Here is a 20,131-nt window from a genome sequence, read left to right on the forward strand (position 1 = left end):
CCAGCACCCATGTTGTTCCCCATCTCTGGTCACCTTTTGCTAGGCTGAATCCTTGCAATGCTTGGAAACCTGAATTGAGAGGGGTGGAGTGAAGCCCTGAGTGCTTGGCAGCAACAATGGTCTCTATTTTTGCTGTGAAATCTTCCTTCTCGGACAGTGCAGGCCATACATCTGCATCATTCCTCTCTGCACATCTATCAAATGACAGAAGATTACAAGGAAAATGTTCGCTAATTATCAGGACAGGTTTCAAGGGATCTGCTGAGCACCCTCTAAGTCACAGTACAGATGGCCTCTGACAGTGAAACTGCTCAGCACTTTCCTGTATTCAATAACTTACCTTATTGACACTGACATTGTATATACTGGTGTAAAATTTAGCAGCAATTCACCCTGACTTGGGGCTGGGGGGGGGAGGGGGGTGAAGGCACGGGCAGCATGTTCATGAGTTGGAGGTGGTGTTCTTGAGTTACATACCCCTAATTGCTGGCAGGCTGGCAGCTGGTATGATTTCTGCACAACGCCACACATTGGAGATAAACACCAACAATTTAGGCAGTGCTTTTTGCCCAAAGACTTGCAATTTATTAAAAAGTGCAGATAGACACTTCAGAAAAAGTTCTACATAAGTCATTTTGTGGTAGTTTTACAAATGGTGCTGGGCAGAACAAAGGCATGCCATGCTGTTAGCATACACTGGACTTTCCTGGAGATGCTTGGTGTTTGTTGACTATTAAGTCTGACATAAAGTTCTGCTGTCTTACAAGCATAATAGAGTTTTAAAATTTTAAATAGGTAAGAATCTGGGTCCAGATCTGATCTGTTTGGTGGCTGCACAAGGAGGCTATTGACTACACTGAGTTACATACAACTAGAGTATCTTTACACGTCCTGTTTGTTCCTTGGTGCCTAGGTTTGTACAATACAGCAGCTGCTCTGTACTTTTATGCATGCGGTCATGAAACTCAGAATACTGCTTGGAATACACTTCTGATTCTGGAATCTAGTTACAAAGATGTGATTAGATTTCAATTAGGCAAACACAGAACTGAAGTTGAATCAAACATTCACTGCAGACAGATTTTTTAATGATCTGCTTATTAACCGAAATCTGAATTCTTGGAACCCAGTTCTAAGAGCCAGCAGAACTGGCAGAAGACAGAGGGCTTGGTTTTGTGGTGGAAAACATTCTTGGATTTTTTTTTTTAACTGTTTGGAGCTGTGTCAGGAAAGGACTTAAAATTAGTGTTCCTAAAACTTCTTAGGTAACAGAGAAAATGATACTTCCAAAGAAGGTCAAGGCAGATTTCAGTTTTCCTTTCCTCCCTTTTAAAAAAGCAGATTTTATTCTTAAATGAAGAATAGTAGCTGCTATTAGTGACACACCACTAGTTCTTCATGTCTGAATCTGCTACCAGATGCAGACAATACATGAATCTCTTGAAAGTACTGCCTTGCTTATAAGTGAAATTACAAACACCTCATAAGCTAATGAGGCCAAATAAGAGAACTATCTCTAAGCATTGTTACAGCATTGTTGATTTCAATTTCATTCATGCATGAAGTAGAACAGTTGGTTAGGTATAGGAGGGAATAAGAACGGACTACAGAATTTCTGAAGTATTATTAGAAACAGCAGGATACGTGCGATTTGTAATTGCCACTTCCAAAGTAGAGATGACACTTGTCATGTGCAATTTCAAGGTGTTGCTTTCAATGCAGTAGCAACATCACTCTTTCAGAACTGGCAGTATAAGATTACCCATGTGTGCAGTGTGGGTGCCTTCAGTAGCAGCTGGCAAGGGACTTTCACAGTGTTATACATATTTCTATGCTGTGATCAAAGAATTAACCTTGCAGTAACTCAGCATAAACCCTTCATTTGAAATGTACCTCAGGCTGCGAATGGCACTGAGGTTCGGGTGGAGTTAATGGAGAGGTAGCGGATGCTGACAAGGTGTCAAAATGCACCCCAGGCTACTGACTATGTAGAAGAAAAAACAACCAACCAGTAGCTCGCATGTAGGACTGCAGGCACGTGTGTGGGAATGACTTCTGCTTTCAGTAAGTCAAAATTAGAATTTGGTTGGACCCTGTCAGAATTTTTGAGGCTCAATTAATGATATTAAGATTCCAAATCATTTTAGTGGATCTCCAAAGTAATTTTTATGGTAAAAAAAAAAGCCATCATGACATGAATTTATAGGACAAATTTCAAGTGCTAATTTTGAACCCAATACTTTTGATTTGGGTGGGGCCCCAAAGTGATATTTAATATTTTAAAGACAAAATATTGGAAACCTATTGACCAATATTGTTTTCAAATTCAAACCCTGAGATCAGCATTCTACGTTTGCCTCAAAACAGCTAAGCCCATAAAAGTTCCTAGACCAACATGAGAAAGTAAAAAAATACAACCTACTTTGATCATCGAATCAGAGAATCTCCTGAGTTGGAAGGAACCCACAAGGATCACCAAGTCCAACTCCTGGCTCTGCACAGGATCAGACCATATGTCTGAGAACATTGTCCAAATGCTCCTTGAATTCCAGCAGGCTCAGTGCCATGGCCACATCCTTGGGGAGCCCACTCAGTGCCCGACCATCCACTGGGTGAAGAACCTTTTTCTAACCCCAAGCCTGACCCTCCCCTGTCCCAGCTCCATGCTGTTCCCTCAGGTCCTGTCACTGTCCCCAGAGAGCAGAGCTCAGTGCCTGCCCCTCTGCTCCCTTCGTGAGGGAGCTGCAGTCTGCCATGAGGCCTCCTCTCAGCCTCCTCTTTTCCAGGCTGAACAACCAACCAAGGGACCTCAGCCACTTCTCATACATCTTCCCCTCTAGACCCTTCACCAGCTTTGTAGGCCTCTTTGGATACCTTCAGTAGTTTTATGTCCTTGATATATTGATCTGGATGCTTGTTTGATTTCAGATTTTAATGGAAAGTTGAAGAATTTTGCACAGCACTCAAATTGCAGGTAGATTATAAATATGCCACAGATAAACAACACCTTGTTGCATGAAATCAGATGTTTAGCACTCCTGTATCTTTATTGTTCATCTCCAAACTGAAATACTGTCATAAAATGATCCCAAAGGGTGAAACTTTAATGCATAGATCACAGAATCTCAAAATGGGACTAAAACTTTCATCTGCTGCATGTATTAAAGCAATGAATAAGTCTAAATGCCTAAACAGACACAGAATTTGTGGCAGACTTCCTGACCTAGGAGTAAGAGGTTTGAAAGATGAAAACATATGATGTATAAACTGTAAACGAACAAGAACAGATGAGGAATGAGCTTTGCTAGGAAACAGTGCTCCATGCAATAAGGACATTACAGGAAAGAGAAGCAAGCCTCTGAAGCATTTTAAATACAGTCTAATAATTCCTCAAGGGAGCTTCAGTGTTCCTCTCTCCCCCTATCCCGTTCAAATAACCCTGTGCTCACACCTGCCATGCAGCCTATTTATCACCGATTCTTGCCATCATTCTTCAAGTGGCACTTTCATTGACACTGCTGATTTAGCAGAGAGATCAACAAACAGACCAGCATGGAACATACAGCACAGCCTTCTGCTCTGAGGGTGAGAGAAGCAGACAGTAATATAAACAGCATCAGAACTGTCAGCCCAGGCACCTTGTGCAATGATGCGGCCAGAAACCATGGTCCAGTTATAACAACTTGAAGCAGGAGCTGGCACTCATCAGGGAATTTTCTGTTGCTTAACCTTGATTCTATCTCTGTAATAAGATGTTCTGCGTGAAGACAGTTACAATTTGCTCCACATTTATTGTTTCACTTTCCAGGGAGCAAAACCATTTCTCTCTGTATGTGCCTATTGCAGAGATCTGACAGCATATGTATAATACATGGAGAGTCTGGCTGTGTTTCATTACCATTTGACCAATAAAGCTAGTGAGCACAGCCTGCATCCTGAACCTAAAACTAGCTCAGCACCAGAAAACCAAATAGGTTTTGCTGGTTTAGTAATTTGGATTGGGTCAGACAAGCCCCTAGACCAATGAGGAAGAGGAGGGCATGGCCAAGGTCAGGGAGGAGGATGAGGACAGGCAGTTTTGAAATAGATCAGCTTGTTTTAGTATCACATTCTAGACTTTAACGTGGTCTGCAAAAGGCCATGGGGTGATGGGGTGTACACACACGTGCGTCCTGGATGCACATTATGTACTATCCTGCTTATCTTTGCAGTGTATTTCAGAAGGTACCACAGGCAGGAAGACCAATGTATCATACAGTGGATCAAAAAGGAGACCAGTGCAGGGATAGACAGTATGTGTATGAAGCATGGAAAATGCAGTGAAATGGCTTACTTCTACAGACCTGAAAATATCCAGGTATGCCCTGCCACTAGCTTGTGTTGTGATTTTCTGCATCTTTCCTTTGTCTGCTTCTTCAAACCCTGGCTGTTGGTTCTTTCCCTCGTCTAGCAATTAATGTATGTTATCAGAATAAGAGATGTGATACCCTGAGTGCTTCAGACACTACCAGGTGGTTCGCTACATGGCTAGCACTCCATGAGTCATGTTGAGCTGATAAACTCAACAACCTCCTTGGAGATAGGTGCTAATTTACAAATGACAATCAGCATTTTTAAGTTGGAGATGCCCTGAGAATTTCCGGGAAATCTTTCCAACTTCCTATCATGGCCCTACTCTTGTAAGTCCCTGGCCCATCACATATTTTATTTGTTATATGTAGAAGGGTAAACTCTGATTATTGCAGACTTTACCAGAAGCCAACTGTTCTTCTTTGCTGGAACTTCTGAAGCTTAGAAATTTATTTTTGCACCTCAGAAAACTGAAGATAAAATATTTCACATGTTTTAGAAATGAAGCGGAACTGTACCTGGTTTTGGTCACCTTGAGATCAAAAACCTGTTGGTTGTGAGAAACTCAGATTCCCATTACCTCACTGGGATCACTTGGACTGATCCAAGGTGATATGGGATGAAAACCAGACATACATACAGACTGGGTTTTCTAAACCTTAGATTACAATATATAGAAGTAAACTTAAAACTTCCTTAAATTTTTGTCAGAACAGATATGTTGTTCACACAGAACACTTTTGTGAATTTTCTCTTTGTGGAATATGTGCCAGCTTGTTCTATTTTCAGGTGCTAGCCTGAACTATCAGGGCAGTCAAATGATAAATAGCTGTTCAGATCTTCAGAGGCAGAAGTCAACAGAGAATACCAATGTACTGAAAATGAGCATTTGGCATGGTATTGTTTTCTCATCCAGATTCCACTTATGTAGTTACTTTTCCGACTACGACACATTTACCAGTGTTTTTCTGAGGATGATTTCTGGACCCAGTTAGCAAAAGATTATAGATTTCATGAAAATAAACAGTGTGGTGACATGACACATCTTAGATCAGACATATCTTAGATCAGTGGTATCTTCCTGATTATTCTGTCTTTGTTTATTTTTGGCAGTGTAATGTAGTCACTAAAAGTTGGAACCAGAATCTTTATGTTCTATTTTCATTTTATTGCCAGTTTTTTACCCCATACTTTCCATGAAGAATTCCCACAGCACCTTCAGTGTAATGAACATCACAATGCCCAAGAGGAGTCCAAAATGGAAGGGGAATTGTCATTTCTCTGTGCTGGAAGGGTCAGCTGCTTTATCAGCATCATGCAGCCAGGTCTGGGAAACAAACCAGGGGGAAAACGCATTGAAGTTGGGATCACAAGAAAACCTGTCAAAATGACAGTAGTAATATTCCCTATTTAAACAAACAAACAAAAACTGAACAAAGTATTTTTGACTGGAGTGAGGCTTAACCAAACTCCTCTCTTATTGCTGTAAGCATTATTCCAGCTGTTTGTGTTGCCAGAGTCATGAAGGAATTTGTATAGATTATACACCTGCCCTCGTTATTGACCAAAATGTCCTTCACTCTTGAGGGCTGTTGTAGATCGCCAGCCCTGGCCTAAGCCTCCCCCACAGAGACTGTCTGAAGCAGTGGTAGTTAGTGCTAAATGTGCCCTAGCCTCATGCTAAGATCCCCAACATCATTTTGCTACTATGAGAGAGTTGGAGAGGTTTCTATAGCAGATCCCTCAAAACATGAGCTCAAAACTGAGCTCTCTGTTGCTTGTCCAGCATACACTTGTCCTGTCATTTGATTATGGGGTGAGAACACTGAACAATGCAATCGTCTTTCCTGTATCATTGTAACAGGGCTTCTTAGTGCTGGTGCTGCAAGGTTCAGTGATCTCAGGCAGTCTGAGGAGACTCTATGGGATGCTGCTCTGCCCCTCACACAGGCCACTCCTGGACAGAGCAGCACCCAGTCTCTTGGGTTTTAACGTTCCTGAGCTCCTGCAAACTGGGTGCATCTCCTTAGCATAAAGGCAGGAATGTTTTGTGGCTTTTCCTGTCAGTCTTCAGAGAGATCAGAGAACATATAGAAGGAACTGACACTACTACAAAATTCTTATCTTCATAGTTGTCCTTCCAGCTGGGATTCCCTTTGGACTAGACAGTGCATACTGGACTTGAGATTCACCTACTCTGCAGCCTTACCAGGAAAACACACAGTGCTCCTGGAATTCTACACTAACCAAGACCTTGTATCTGGCATTTCTTTCCTGATATTTGGGGGAAACACTGAGTGAACTGATTTGTTTGTTTGTTTCAGAGATTCATCCAGTCATTAGAGCAGAATATTTTCAGAAGGAAAGAAACAGAGATTAACTACTAACATGTAGGGCAGACTCAAAGTGCTCAGTGGCTCTGCTCTGTCTCCTAAGACATCAGTATCAGCCCCCAGGTTAGAATTAGAGCTGGCTACAATTTTGCTTGGATGAGGCTTTTTCAGACCTAGCATTATTAATAAATTGTAGACTTCTGACATTTAGTTGGGATTATTCTATTAATTAATCCTGGTTCCCAAATAGTTTTGGAAAATCAAAACCATCTTAATTTTGCAATTCAAAAATAAGCTTTAGTTCAGAATTTACTTCGATCTCTGTATATATGTATTTTTACTTAGCAAGTGAAACAATCAGAAAAAAATGTTGGGAACCTAATAGAATTCCTTTATTTTATACAAAATGTTTTTTCTTGGTCTTTTCAGTTAGCCACATATATTCTTCTATTTCTCTTGGGGAAACTGAAGCAATGATTTTTCTTAGAACTTCAATTGAATGGCAAGATCAGTTGCTTGTCCAGCACAGTTTAAAATACTTCTTTGTCATCTCTGCAGACTTTTCAACATACGTATGTCACTCTCACTGTGGCTCTTTACCCTGAGTGTATTCACTATGATGTGTTTTTACATCACTGCCATTGTCTGAATTTTTTAAGCCTGAAAATATGAAGGCAGAAAGTTTAAAGGTAAGATTTTTAGATGCTCACTTCTGGCTCTCTTATTCCTTTTCTATTTAAGGACCAGAAGATGTGACTTCAAGGATATATTGTACTGCATGCGGTCTATTACTTCTGAAGACATTTATGCTAAGGAGGAAAGCTTTTTATGCTCTTTTAGCCAGATCTAAATGGCTAAACTGGTTAGCCGGATCTGGTTTAGCCAGATCTAAATGGCTAGACTGGTACCCAAAACATAACAGGATTTACAAGCCTCACTGAAAAACTTTGATCAGAGACATCAGAGTAGGTCCACATGCGTAGAGACCCTAGCAGGAAGATGCAATGTGATATTATCAGAGTTTTGGACCCCAATTTACTAACTACTCAAGACACAAAGACAAACTGCCAACAGACTGAATAGCTATTTAATTTGAGATAGTTGAATATGGCTGGCTGGAGACTGCTGAACACAGATCCAAGAATCTGTCACTTGCTTCTGTACATTAGTACCTTGCTGTACTTCCTTTGCAAAAAAGGACAAGTTTAAGGACATGCCTGTGCTACTGATAAGCCAAAGATAAAATTGTTGTAGCATGAGTCTGACAAAACAACAAAAGGTGTTCAAGGATGATAGGTCTCAGTTTGCTTGCTCTAGGCCTTCGAAGGATAGCATCTAATTAATTCAGTAAACTACTCAAGCAAAAGGGTCCTTTTATAAGCTCTTTAATAGGTGTCTTGGCAAAACAGACAATGCCTCTTAAATGTGTTCTCCCATCCATTAGCTATAATTGGTCCATTAAGATGAAATTAATTGTTGTATGTCACTGAACAGCCAGTCTTAAGGTAGCTTTTATGTTAAGCCCCCTTGGGTCTGAAAAAGCAGAATTCTTGCAGGATAATAGAAAATGCACTGTACATCGTAAATAACTTTGTTAAATGGCACAGTAAACCATAAACTATTAGATTAGATTTGTAACAACAACAGAGTACTATTCCATTTTTAATGCTATGGAGCCTGTATCATTGACCAGTGGATCCTGGAAAGGCTGCAGAATTGTAATGTGCAATCTCTCATTCAATAAATCTCAGGAAGGCTCAGGGTGGGGGCAGGAGAGGAGAAAGGCATAAGCAAAACACAAATTGACAGTAAAGGATCTGACTATTTCAGACAACGCTACATTTCGGCTGTCTCCATTCTCATCACCCTGTCTGCACTGTACACGCTTTTTCTGTGTGGTGCTAGGAATCCTTAAAACACACCAATATGACTTTGTATGACCTGTAAACATAATCCAGGGCAAATATGCTGTGCCACAGCAGGCTCACTCCCTTTCCCATGGAACCCCACTGGAAATAGATTATTGGTCTACATAACAAAAACAGAGAGCACAAAGAGGACTACCTGAGTTTATAATCCCTCAGAACATGAAGAAGACCGCATGCGTATAAATTCTTCCTTCTCTGCACTGTGATCTGATGAGAAAAGTTGCCAACAGACTGAAATCCAGCTGCTAACAAAACCATCTACTGAGGCTTGGGATCATTTCCTAAGATATATATATAGCACTGTGATTTCTCCTAACAAAGCTGGGGCTGTACCCAGCATGCTGAGGCTGTGCTGGGACACATCTGCTGTGTGTGCAGAATGGTGATGTGCAATGCAAAGCTGTGCTGGGGGAGCATGCTGCTTTCCTGGCTACCTGTACTATCCCCCCACAACTGCATCCCCAACATGAACCCAGACAAACAGCTCCACGGATGTGAGAAAACAGAAGAGAGATCACGCTGCCACCATCAGCTTGACATCTAAAGCTGGACATGTGTTAAAACCTCTCCTTCGTTAGCAATAAAAACATTACCAACACTGTGCAGAGACACTTTTCAAAGTTGCTTGCTTGAAATGATCTACCTTCAAAAAGCATTTAAGAGCCATCTCTGTCCTTGCTGTCTTTGAAAGACAATTCTCCACCCCTCTATTGCCCAACAATACAAGGTAAAGCATGCCTTGTGCCCAGATCTGAGCACCAAGGGGTTATCTCCTGCAGACTGCTCCCTGTCCCTGAGCAGCTGGAAATCCTGTATTAACTGCTATCAACTTCTAATTCCCTGTGGCAATTCAGACAATTCTAAGGTAAACAGAAATAAAGACATGACTCATGTCAGAGCTGGCTGTGGCTATTGTCAAGAATTTCAATAGGTTGTACACAGCCTGAAGTCAGGGTATAGTGCTGGGAGCCCCTGTTCTGCAATCAGCTTTAAGGTTTATGCTGTGAAGTGCAACAATGGATGAAAGCTACTGAGATTTTATTTTCAATCATATTCACCAGATTACAAGTGAAAATGTCTCTCTCCCTTGTCTCTAGACCCAGTTCTTGATCCATATTTCCTCTGTTATATCAGAAGCTATTATCCCATTTTTATGGGACTTCGTCCCATCTCCGAACTTGAACGCTTCAGGGATATTTGCAGTGCCTTTGGAGCCTTCCAGGGTCTTTGCCCATATGCTGGTTGTTCAGTGAAAAGAATAAAACCGATGTGCAACTACAGGTCCTGTCTTTGTAACTCTTCTAAGATCCTTTACAGAAACCCTTTCAACTCTAATTCTCTTAGAATGAATTTAAGTGAGATAGTTTAAGTTAATTTAATTTGAGGTAGCAGTAAAACAGACCACTATTTCAGATGCAGTTATGGTTTCCTTTCTAATGGAAGAAGGGAGGAGAGTTGCTTTATGAACCACAAGTACGGCTACATTTTCATGCATGACAGACTGAGCAAACCACAACCTTCCAAAATACTGATCTCCAGAACTTTTCAGCAAAAAGGAAAGCATAAAAAGACTATGATCTATTGCAGGCATTTGAAGGCAGATGCTTACAGGCTTCAGTCATATCATGTTTGGAGATTAACTCTGCAGTGCGGGTATCACTTGACCCATTTTAGAAGTTAAACAAAATTTTTTCAAACATCTTCACCAATTAAATGAAAAAGAGAATAAAGGGGGGAGGATAAATTGATGAAGAAAATTATTTATTCAACACATTTAGAAGAAATTAAAAGGTAGCACCCTCAACATCCCCTGCTTTAATCAATGCAGTTTCATGAGGCATAATTTGGCTCACTCAGCTGGACTTAACCAAAGAACAATCCTGAGCATTTGCTTCTGCCCTTGTATGCATCAGACTTTTAAGATGTGCCTCCCAGCTCTAAGCAATAAGAGAGCCTTGTAGGTTAACAGTCACCCTTACTGAGCTTGAGTTCAGCAAGTACTTACTTCATTTTTAAACATGTTAGAGAGTGGAGATGAATTACACATCAACTTTTGATAAAGAGCTGATTCTTTCAATAATTATTCCTCAAATCATATCAAATACCTTTATTAACCTCAGGAGTGCTTGTCCCTGAAGCATCCCTTCATCTTCTTGCCCATCTGTCTCTCACTAAAGTATCTGAGTATCTCTGACATGATACCACTTTGACAAACATAGCAGTATCACTGTCATTCTTTCTATTTGGAAACTTACTGGTCTTTTATGTAGATCAGAGCACTGTGAATTTCTCTGAGGTTAATATAAATAGCATTAATTCACTATTATGAAAAGATTCCTGTATATGAAAGATTACATAAAATATTCCTGACAAAATATTCCTGTATATTTCTCATGCTGTTTTAAGTATGAAAGCATTGATTGTCCTTCTTTGGTCTTTGTTATTTTGGGGTGTGGACCTTTTATACTGAAGCTTCTACTACATAATTATCTACACACTTGCACCTTATCCTTCATATGCTGTACTTAGATACCACACTGGGCCTCTCTAAAAGTGGGTGATTTTATTTTGTATAAACCATGCTTCTCATTTGAAGTCCCAGATAGAGAAAGAGATATAACATCTTGATTTTATTGGTTAAAAATATGCACTATGTTGGGAAAAACTCATTCTAATGGTTTTAATTTCACCTTAATCTTAAAAACATATGTAACTTTGAATAGCATGTTATTCTGATCATTTTAAGGAACAGAAATCATGTTCTACAATAGTTCTAACAATAGCTAAGCTTTTGTTAGTGTGCTTTTGTATGTCTGTTTCAGAAGGGTCATGCAGACTGTCCCTGGAAGCAGTTTTGGAGCAAATCAGTGACTGATGACCTGAAGGGAGCAGAGAGAATATAACAACTTAAGTGGTGTAACTTGATAGAACATAGGTTAATGAATTCAGTGGTGGGGCAAGGGGAACAGCTAAATAGCCACTGGAGGGGGAAGTGACTGCTTACCCACTGGATTTTTCTACTTTTAGAGGAGGGTGATTTGCATTCTCTATGACCCATCAGCTATAGGCAATGGTTGTACTGCAGTGTAACCATAATCTGATTTTAGCATACATTTTAGAAACAGTCTGCACTGACACAGTCCTTGTATCATCTTGCACCCATGCTTGGCACATGCCCAAACTTACTATGACTACATACAAAGAGCATTGCTTATGAAGTATTCAATGTAACTGCTAGCTCATGAAGCATCATCTCCAACTCTAGTGCTTTAGAATCTAGGACTATTGTATCAGTCCCAAAGCACCTGTGTGCTTCAAACTGGCCAAATTAAAGGAAAAGTCTCACACAAGCCACATTGTTATCCTGGCTTTCTACTAAAGACAAGTTTTTCTTCATCTTCTTCTTGAGGAAGTACAATTCTTTGGGAATAAAAGTATGTTTGCAGAGGAATAGGATATGGAAGAGTGATCAGCTTTCCTTATTGTATAAAAGCTGAGAGCAATTAGATGGCTTCCTCTTGAAAAGCAGTAAAAAACAAGGTCGGAGCCTTGGGGGTAGTTTACAGGCATGAGCCTTCAATTCTAGAGTTATTAGGAATTACCATGAGCCTGGGTATAACTGCACAGAGCACTGGGATCTCTGCACTACCCCCACAAGAATTTACTTGAGAGTCCAAGGCTCAGCAGATCAGCATTTTGTCCAATTTGACTTATGTCCCATTATTTCTACACTGTACAGAAGGCAAATGATGTTCTTTATTATCATACACCTGAATCAGTTTATTTACACCAGACTGCTAAATTTTGGGGATACACAGTAACTGCTCTTCAGAGGACAATATTCCCCATTTTATCCTGGCAATGGTAATTTTAAGATATATTTCCAACAGTGCCATTATTGGACTTTTTCTATAGATTTGATTGGTTCTAATTAGAAATTATTGGTTTAAATCTACTCCACATGGTTTTTCCTTTTAAACAAGAAAATTAAACAGTTAATCTTCTCATCTGACATTTTCTGAGCCCCCCACTCCACTTTTCCCCTGTCACACACACAAGTGAAGGTTCTTGGATAATTATAATCTTTTATAGCATTCTCACATTCTGTTCTCTAAATTGTAATAAAAGATTTTACTCCACCATTCATCAAAAAATGTCACAATACCATAAGGTACGAGCAGATGCTCAACACCAACATTCCACAGGTGAATGCACCAAAGAGAAGTTGATGGGCTCAAGCCTCATGTATTACAAGGGTTTAGTCCAACAGACTTGTACTCTCAAATGGTTGAAATAAGCCTCAGGATATGAGAAGGCTACAGTTAAAAGTCAATGTTATCCCTGTGTGGCTGTCGTAGAGCTGTGCTTGATAGCTATTTGTATTAGAAAGCCTAACTCCATTGAGAGAGATTCTACAGAGAACTGCTTTTACAAGAAATAAAACATGCATACCTATACATCACGTATGATTGTGTAAATGGGTTCATGTACATGCTTTGTACAATTCGGTTTGCTCTTAAAAGATTAGACCATACACTCTGTCTCCAAGTACATTATGCTTTTGGATGTGTTATCCATTTACTTTTCAGCAAAGCTTCTCAGTCATGTCTTTGTCCAAAACATCCTGACAAATACGTCAAATTACAGCTCTCTCAGCAGCAATACAAGTATATTGCTGTCTGCCTGCTGCTCTTCCCCTCCACCCCAGATATCTTGATAAAGGGGTCATTCAGGAGAACCTAGCCTTCATTTCTTCCCTGACAGCAAAAAGTGCAAGCACAACAAGCAGCAGCCTGAAAAACTATGTTCACGCCTTGACCTTGAGACTTCCTGAACCAGTTTGGATTGGCTCTCCCTTTGAAACAACAGGCTTCCACAGGAAGTTCATAAATGGACCCAAGTCACAGCAATTTACGTACTTTTAATATTTTTAACTTGGTTCTTCGAGAACTACCCAAAATGGGCGGTGTTTCATGGAGACAAAGAACTGGCCAGTTCTTCCAAGAGCAAACGTCAGTGTGTGGGGTGCAATTCAAACCACTGAAAGGAACATGACTAATGGGCTGTCAGGCCCTGCCAAGGCAACTTCTGCTGAGCCCTACCATGGGGATGTGGCCGTGTGTTGCGAAGTTGCACTGTACTCCACCATGTATGCCCCAGTGTCAGCACCAATGAGGATCCCAACACTGCAGGTAGCCCATATCTCCAAAAAGCTAAGTTGCAGGCCTGCATCCCAAAACCCTCAGCTTCAGGCACATTTGATCCACATCTTAAACACTGATGAAATGTCTTCCCTCATGCTGCCCCACCACCAACTCTTGCCTCTCTCAAATAGACAATGCACTGTACATCATTCTAGTCTTAGAATGAGTGTGCAAGACTCAAAGGTGTTAAAGACATTTTTTTCACTCCCCAGTCTGAAATACCTTAGATGATTTTTATATTTTCACATAGCCCTAACAAAATGTGACTGCATTAAAAATATTTTTTTTCATTCATTTTCCACCTTGTTTTCTATGTTACCATGATCTTAACTGAAAATACCCTTCTTATTTATATATTTGCACTCCGCCGATTGTATGCTATAATCTGACAATAGAAATGTAATAATGGAATATTAATTCAAACATCTTGAGTGCATTGCACCTATGTAACTATCGAAAGGGATAGCTCTGGAACATTTTTGTATTTGCAAATAACCTAATGGAATGGGGATGAAAGATTATTATTAAACCTAGCAATGCATATGATTTCAGACATTTAATTCATTCAGAAATCAACAACTCTGTCAAAGATCCTTAATGATAGGCTTTAAAGCAACTTTTAAAATTAATTATTTAGTCTGATTAGCTCGTGGTTTGGGATTTTATGGTCTATACTTAACTGCCGTAGTTTGAAATTGAATTACACGTATATAAGTAACACCCACTAGATCAGGTTGCCTGGGGCCTCATCTAACCTGGTCTTGAATGCCTCCAGGAATGGGGCATCCACAACCTCTCTGGGTAAGCTGTTCCAGTGCCTCACCACTGTCTGAGTGAAAGATCTTTTGGCCTGTATTTGCAAACTATAGGATCCAGATCCACCACAGTTGCTGGCACCCATTTACAAAGTTAAGAGTTAATTTGTTGTCTTTTTTTTTTTTTTTTCTTCACTGATAAAGGCTTAATTTATATTCTTCTAGTTTTGCTTTGTGAGCATTTCCTGAGAGGGACATAAGCCAAGCAACATGGAAGATCTGCCTACGGTACCTAGCAGGGCAGGCCTTGCCTTTCTGGCCAAAGCTAGCAGGTCTTACATAATAATGTATTACAATACCTTTCTGTTTCCTGCTCTGTGGTTTGCTGCTTGTTCTCAAAGCCAGTGAAGCTGCTCATATCCACATAGCCATCATTCTCATTAGCAGCAGATAATGCCCTGCTGGGATCTTCGAAAAACTCAGTAAAAGTTCCTGCTCTTGTGGATCTTCGAGGAGGAATTTGTATATTTTCATAATCAGAGCTCATAGCTGGAATGTTCTCATAGTCAGAAGTGTCAGCATTGGGAAAAGAAATGGATCTAGGTTTTGTTAATGGAAGTGGCATGAAAGGAGGTCTGGACCGGTCCTCAAAGGACTCCACCCTTGACACACTCCTGCTGAAGGACTTGGGTGTTCCTTTTCTCTTACCATCCTTATAGAAAAGAACAGCTGAGGGAGACTCAGATGCACGGAGCTTCCCCACATGTGATTTTAGTTGAGGTGAGCTACTTAGGCTTCTCCTGTCCAGCTCCAGCAGTCTCAGAGGCCCATGATAGCTGGATTCTGATGAGGACCTCGAAGAGGAAACATTAACATCTACATGGACTTTATTTTCTGTCTTCTTCTTGAATTTTAGAGTGAGGAACCTCTTAAAGGAAGACTTCTTTTTCTTGGAATACTTATCAGGTGACTCATTCTCTATCAAAAGTGAAGGCGAACTTTTAGTGATTGGCTTTTTGGTGATGTAGGCAAGTTCAAAAGGAGGTGGTATATCAACAACTGAGGATGGAGTAGATACACCTGATGAAAGATTTCCCTGGGAAAAACTACCTGAGGAACCATTAACACAAGGCAAAGACAAGTTGTCTTCTGTCCTTTTTATTCTACCATCATCAAGTACATAGCCATCACTTTCTTTGTAAATGGAGACAGGTATCTCTCTCCCTTCAACAGAATAAGACCGAGGATATAAAATAAAACGTCTTGACTTGGTTGGTAATGCCCTATTGGCTTCCATTGTTTTTCCTTCCACTGAAAATAAACTATTGCTTACATCTTCAGTCCCAGAGCCATTGCAGGAAGGCAGTAAATCAGTTTCAGGTCCAGTTTCTTCTGGAACTGTTTCTGGCACATAGCCTGGCATTTTCCCAGAGAGCGACCGTGTTCTAGTGACAACGCTTTTACGATCAATGGTCAGCAAGTTGTTTTCACCATCCATACCTAATTCACCCTTCTTACTGTGATCAGCTCCTGAATCAGTCTGCCCATCACAAGTGATTTCATTTTCTGCGGGAAGTACATATGGGTCATCTAGGGAATCACTGCTAGTTTCTCTTTCCTCTGATTCTTCAGGCACAATGACTACTTCAGGGAGTGCTAGGTTTTCATGCAACACATTTTTGGTCCCATGTTTTACATTCATTTTACCATGCTTACAGACTTCTAACTCTTCCTCACATGGAACCTGTTGAGTTGAACTTAAGACACTTTTGCTGAGGCTTTTTGCTTCCACTTCATTGTCTTCAAGCTGCAGCTCGTCTGACTTAGAGGTTTCAACAACCCTTTCACTATGCTCTTCAACAGGCACATCTTCCAGCTCTGGTTCCATCCCTGGACCACTAGGTAGAGTATCAGAAATCTGACCATTTCCATTCAGAGAGGTCCCTTCTGTTTGCAGATTCTCATCTGAATGTTCTGTGGGTACTTCCTCACCATAGTAATTCTCAAAAGGAGCAATTTGACAGCCATCATCCACGTGTTCTGCTTTCACAGCTTCTTCCTCCTCTTTCACAGAGTCTTTGCTTGCTTCACAGGCTACCTCTGATGTCTCCTCACCTCTTCTCTCAGTGATCTGGAAACCATCACTGGCGCTTTCTGTGTTTGTATTATTGTACTCATCTGTATCTGCTTTCTCCTCTTCAGCTGCTACTTGATGGGTAGAATCTCCCAAACCACTCTCAGCACTGGGTTCACCTTCAAGCAGTTCTAAGCCAAGAGCTGTTTCCTCACTGGTCTCATTGGGCAGCATGTCAAGACTTGCACTGTCATCATTTTTGAATCCCTCTTCCATATTCAAATCAAGCTGTGCATACACACTGCGATCACTGTCATGTGCTGGACATCCATCTCCATTTTCTAAAATCTCAGGCAGTTCCTCCTCATCCTCCCCTGCTTTTTCACAACCTAGGATCGATTCATCTGCAGGAGGTGGCGTCAGAATGATATCTTCACAGGTATCACCCATTAGGTCCTTATCTCTATTCAAAATGTTATCACTGTCAATCTCACTATAGTCTGCAACCAGTTCAAGACTGCTAGAAGTTTCCTCCTTGTTTTTGGTTTCACTGCAATCACCTACAACATCTTCATCTACATTCTTGGAAGAACAATAATTCTCATCAGGGGCATCTGAGGTCTCCTCACAAAGTGCCTCAGACTGGCCACAGTCTACAGTTGAGGCTTCAGAGTCTGGTTCTACTGGTTCAGCAATATCCAAAGAGTTACGGTGCTCAACTGCTTGATTGCTTGTGTCCTCATCATTAGGAATGTTGTCCTGTTCCTTCTCTGTCTCTTCTGGAGTTTCCAAGACTTCATTCTCTGCAGAGAAATCTAAGCTCTGATCAAGCTCATGTTCCAAGTCATTGCAGTTTTTCCTGGTCAGCTGAGCTTCAGGAACTGCAATGTATTCATTATCTGCCTCAGATTCTGGGCAATCAGCATGGCATTGATTTCCTTCATACAGCTCTCCATCAAGAAAGATCAATTTACCATTTGAGCACTTATTTAAGTTATTGTTGGTATAAACACTGGATTTGCCCTCAGTGTCAGCAGAGAGTTTTGGCTTGGGAGCAATAGGTGGTTTGGGACCTCTAGACATAGAGTTCGGGTTATGAAGAATGTCAGCCCTTGGCAGTGAAGGAGAAAATTTGGAGACAGTTACTGGAGAAAGATGACCGATAATTTTTGGTTTCGGTGCTAGTGGTGGCTTTGTGATTTCTGGAGAGAAGAGAGAGAAGACATGTTAGTCATCTTGGTTTCTTATTAAATACACCAGAATATATTCTACACTACACTTTATCTTATACCAGTGACTTCTAATGCAGAAGGAGTCCAGCTTCCATGTAGCACTGTTGCTTTACCTGCAAGGTTGCTTTGCAGATAAAGGGAGCTAGCTGCATATATATTATTTCATCTTCAACACCTTATTTAGCTTGGAAGTGAGCATCTGTGATCTGTGTGCTTATCAGTCACCTCAGATTCTAGAAATGAATGTCACCACAGTTTTAACCTGAAAAGGAATAACCTCAAAATATAAATCAGCTTCCAGGAACAGCCCAGACATTTTTTCTAATTCCAGGTAGTGATTATACCAGTAGCTCTGTGGGGACTTTCAGAAAATATACTCTGTAGCACAAGATCCCTTCAGTGATGCAGACTCTCCCTAAAGCGCCCTTGTGCTCTGCAGACCCTCAGCAGGCAGAGAATATCCTGCTGTTCCTCCTTTGCTTCTCCAGCAATAGTCAACCTGGAGATTATGACATAGAATAAAGAATGAAACAGATGACCCATGATCCTGTAATCTCACCATTTTTAGCTCCTTGCTTTATTTTGTGTCTCTACTACTCAAAGCTGGAAGTCACTAGGATATGTCACAATTTGATTTGACCTGCAGAAATAGCACTTTGTAGGAGGTACATGCCCTTACTGGCTTTGAATAAAATGGTTCATGTTCAGAAGAGAGAATAGGAGGTTTGAGGCTACTTGTGGAGAAGGATGGCATTCTTATCAGAGACTGTTTGTACTGGAACAACAAGCAGTGAGAAAAAGACTGGAGCATGGAGAATGCCTGGATCTTCAAAGCTTTGGCTTATGAACAAACTAGATACAAAGTAATTAAATTAACTCATTTTCTCTACACAAAATAACCATGCAGGCATCCACCTAAAAAAAAAAAAAAAAAAAAAAAAAAAAGATATAGTTTGAAAATGGTGACCTGATTTCCCTTCAGTGGTAAATTTTCTGTAGCAAGAAGAATTAAGTAATCTTGAATTCCTCCTCCTGCTGCCTTCAGTGACATTGCTGGGGAAGAGAATTTATGATAACTGGCCCTGTTCAAAGTATGTTGACAATAGGCATTGCGGTGTCCTACTCTTTCCCACTGGGCCAACTATTGGCCACTTCGAATTTGGATTTTTTTTTCCTAAGTACTCAATGTGTTGTTCTTACCTTCCATGAAGTTCATTTAACAATTTTCCCCTTTTGGGGCTGTGTGCATACACAAGTGTTTAAAATAAATCCTAACAATTACTGAAAAGAGAGCAAATCTGTCAAGCACAATGGACCACCGCTTGTCTTTTATTACAACTTCACTCTGTTTCAATTTCTGCTTCCTTTGGTGTATGAACCATTTAAAAGAATCTGGCTGTAACTTCTAAATGGATAAAAAACAACATTACACCATAAGAAACATGTATGTTCACAAATAATGGCTCATGTTTATTTTAGGATACATTTTATGTTGGAGGGAGACACACCCACCTTGTGCTTAAAAGGAAACTCTTGGGGAATAGGAATTTCTTTAGCCTGCTCCTCCCCTTATTGTTTGATGTTTCCTTGTACTGACAAGGACAGCTTCCTTTCCTTACCCACCTTCCTTCAGGCAAACCTGCATTCAGCATGGTTTTGTTCCTGCCATGGCCCACACAAAACTGCTCTGCTCTCCACCCCTGTCCCTCTTCACATCTAAGTGGTGGACAGTAAGCCTAGCAGCTCTCCTGCAATACCAATCAACTGACACAGCCCTCACTTTTCATATTTCTTTGAAAAGTGGGGTATTGCCTGAAACACTGCAACTACCCATTTTCAGATGTTCTCCAGATTTAATTTTGGAATTAGCCTAGAATTTAATTAAGGCTAATAAGGGACCACAACTACCAACATCTCCACCCCACCAAACAACTGGATTGGGGTGAATACTTAAGTACTGAGGTTTCACATTTACAAGGACTTCTGTAAACTTGTCCCAGGTCCATGGTCTTTTGACAGTGGCCCAAGAAATGAGTTAGCTCCACAGTGTAGATACTAGTTCTACCTTTGGTGCCACAGCCAAGTTCAAGCATCTCTTATGATGCTTAAAGTAGCTTTTTCTGACCAACAAACCTGTGTGGCCTGTGGTTTCCTCATTCCTTTGTCATTAATTCAATTCAGATACAAGTTAAAACGAGAGAGACATTGAGAAAAAGAGGGCAAGAATGCTTTTAAATGGAAGTGACCATGCAGAT

The 20,131-nt window shown here is 40.6% G+C and overlaps 1 protein-coding gene across 2 annotated transcripts in view; it reads right to left on the reverse strand.

Moving 5' to 3' along the window:
• Positions 1 to 20,131, reverse strand: part of FGD5 (FYVE, RhoGEF and PH domain containing 5) — a 102,465-nt gene that overhangs the window by 76,565 nt on the left and 5,769 nt on the right. For both annotated transcript variants that reach the window (XM_084292699.1, XM_084292698.1), the window contains exon 2: positions 14,930 to 17,846. In XM_084292699.1, coding sequence (XP_084148825.1) covers positions 14,930 to 17,846 — 2,917 coding nt within the window. The remainder of the gene's footprint in view (positions 1 to 14,929; positions 17,847 to 20,131) is intronic.

Source organism: Netta rufina (genome assembly GCF_964035555.1).
Source record: "Netta rufina genome assembly, chromosome: 10".
Classification (NCBI taxonomy): domain Eukaryota; kingdom Metazoa; phylum Chordata; class Aves; order Anseriformes; family Anatidae; genus Netta; species Netta rufina.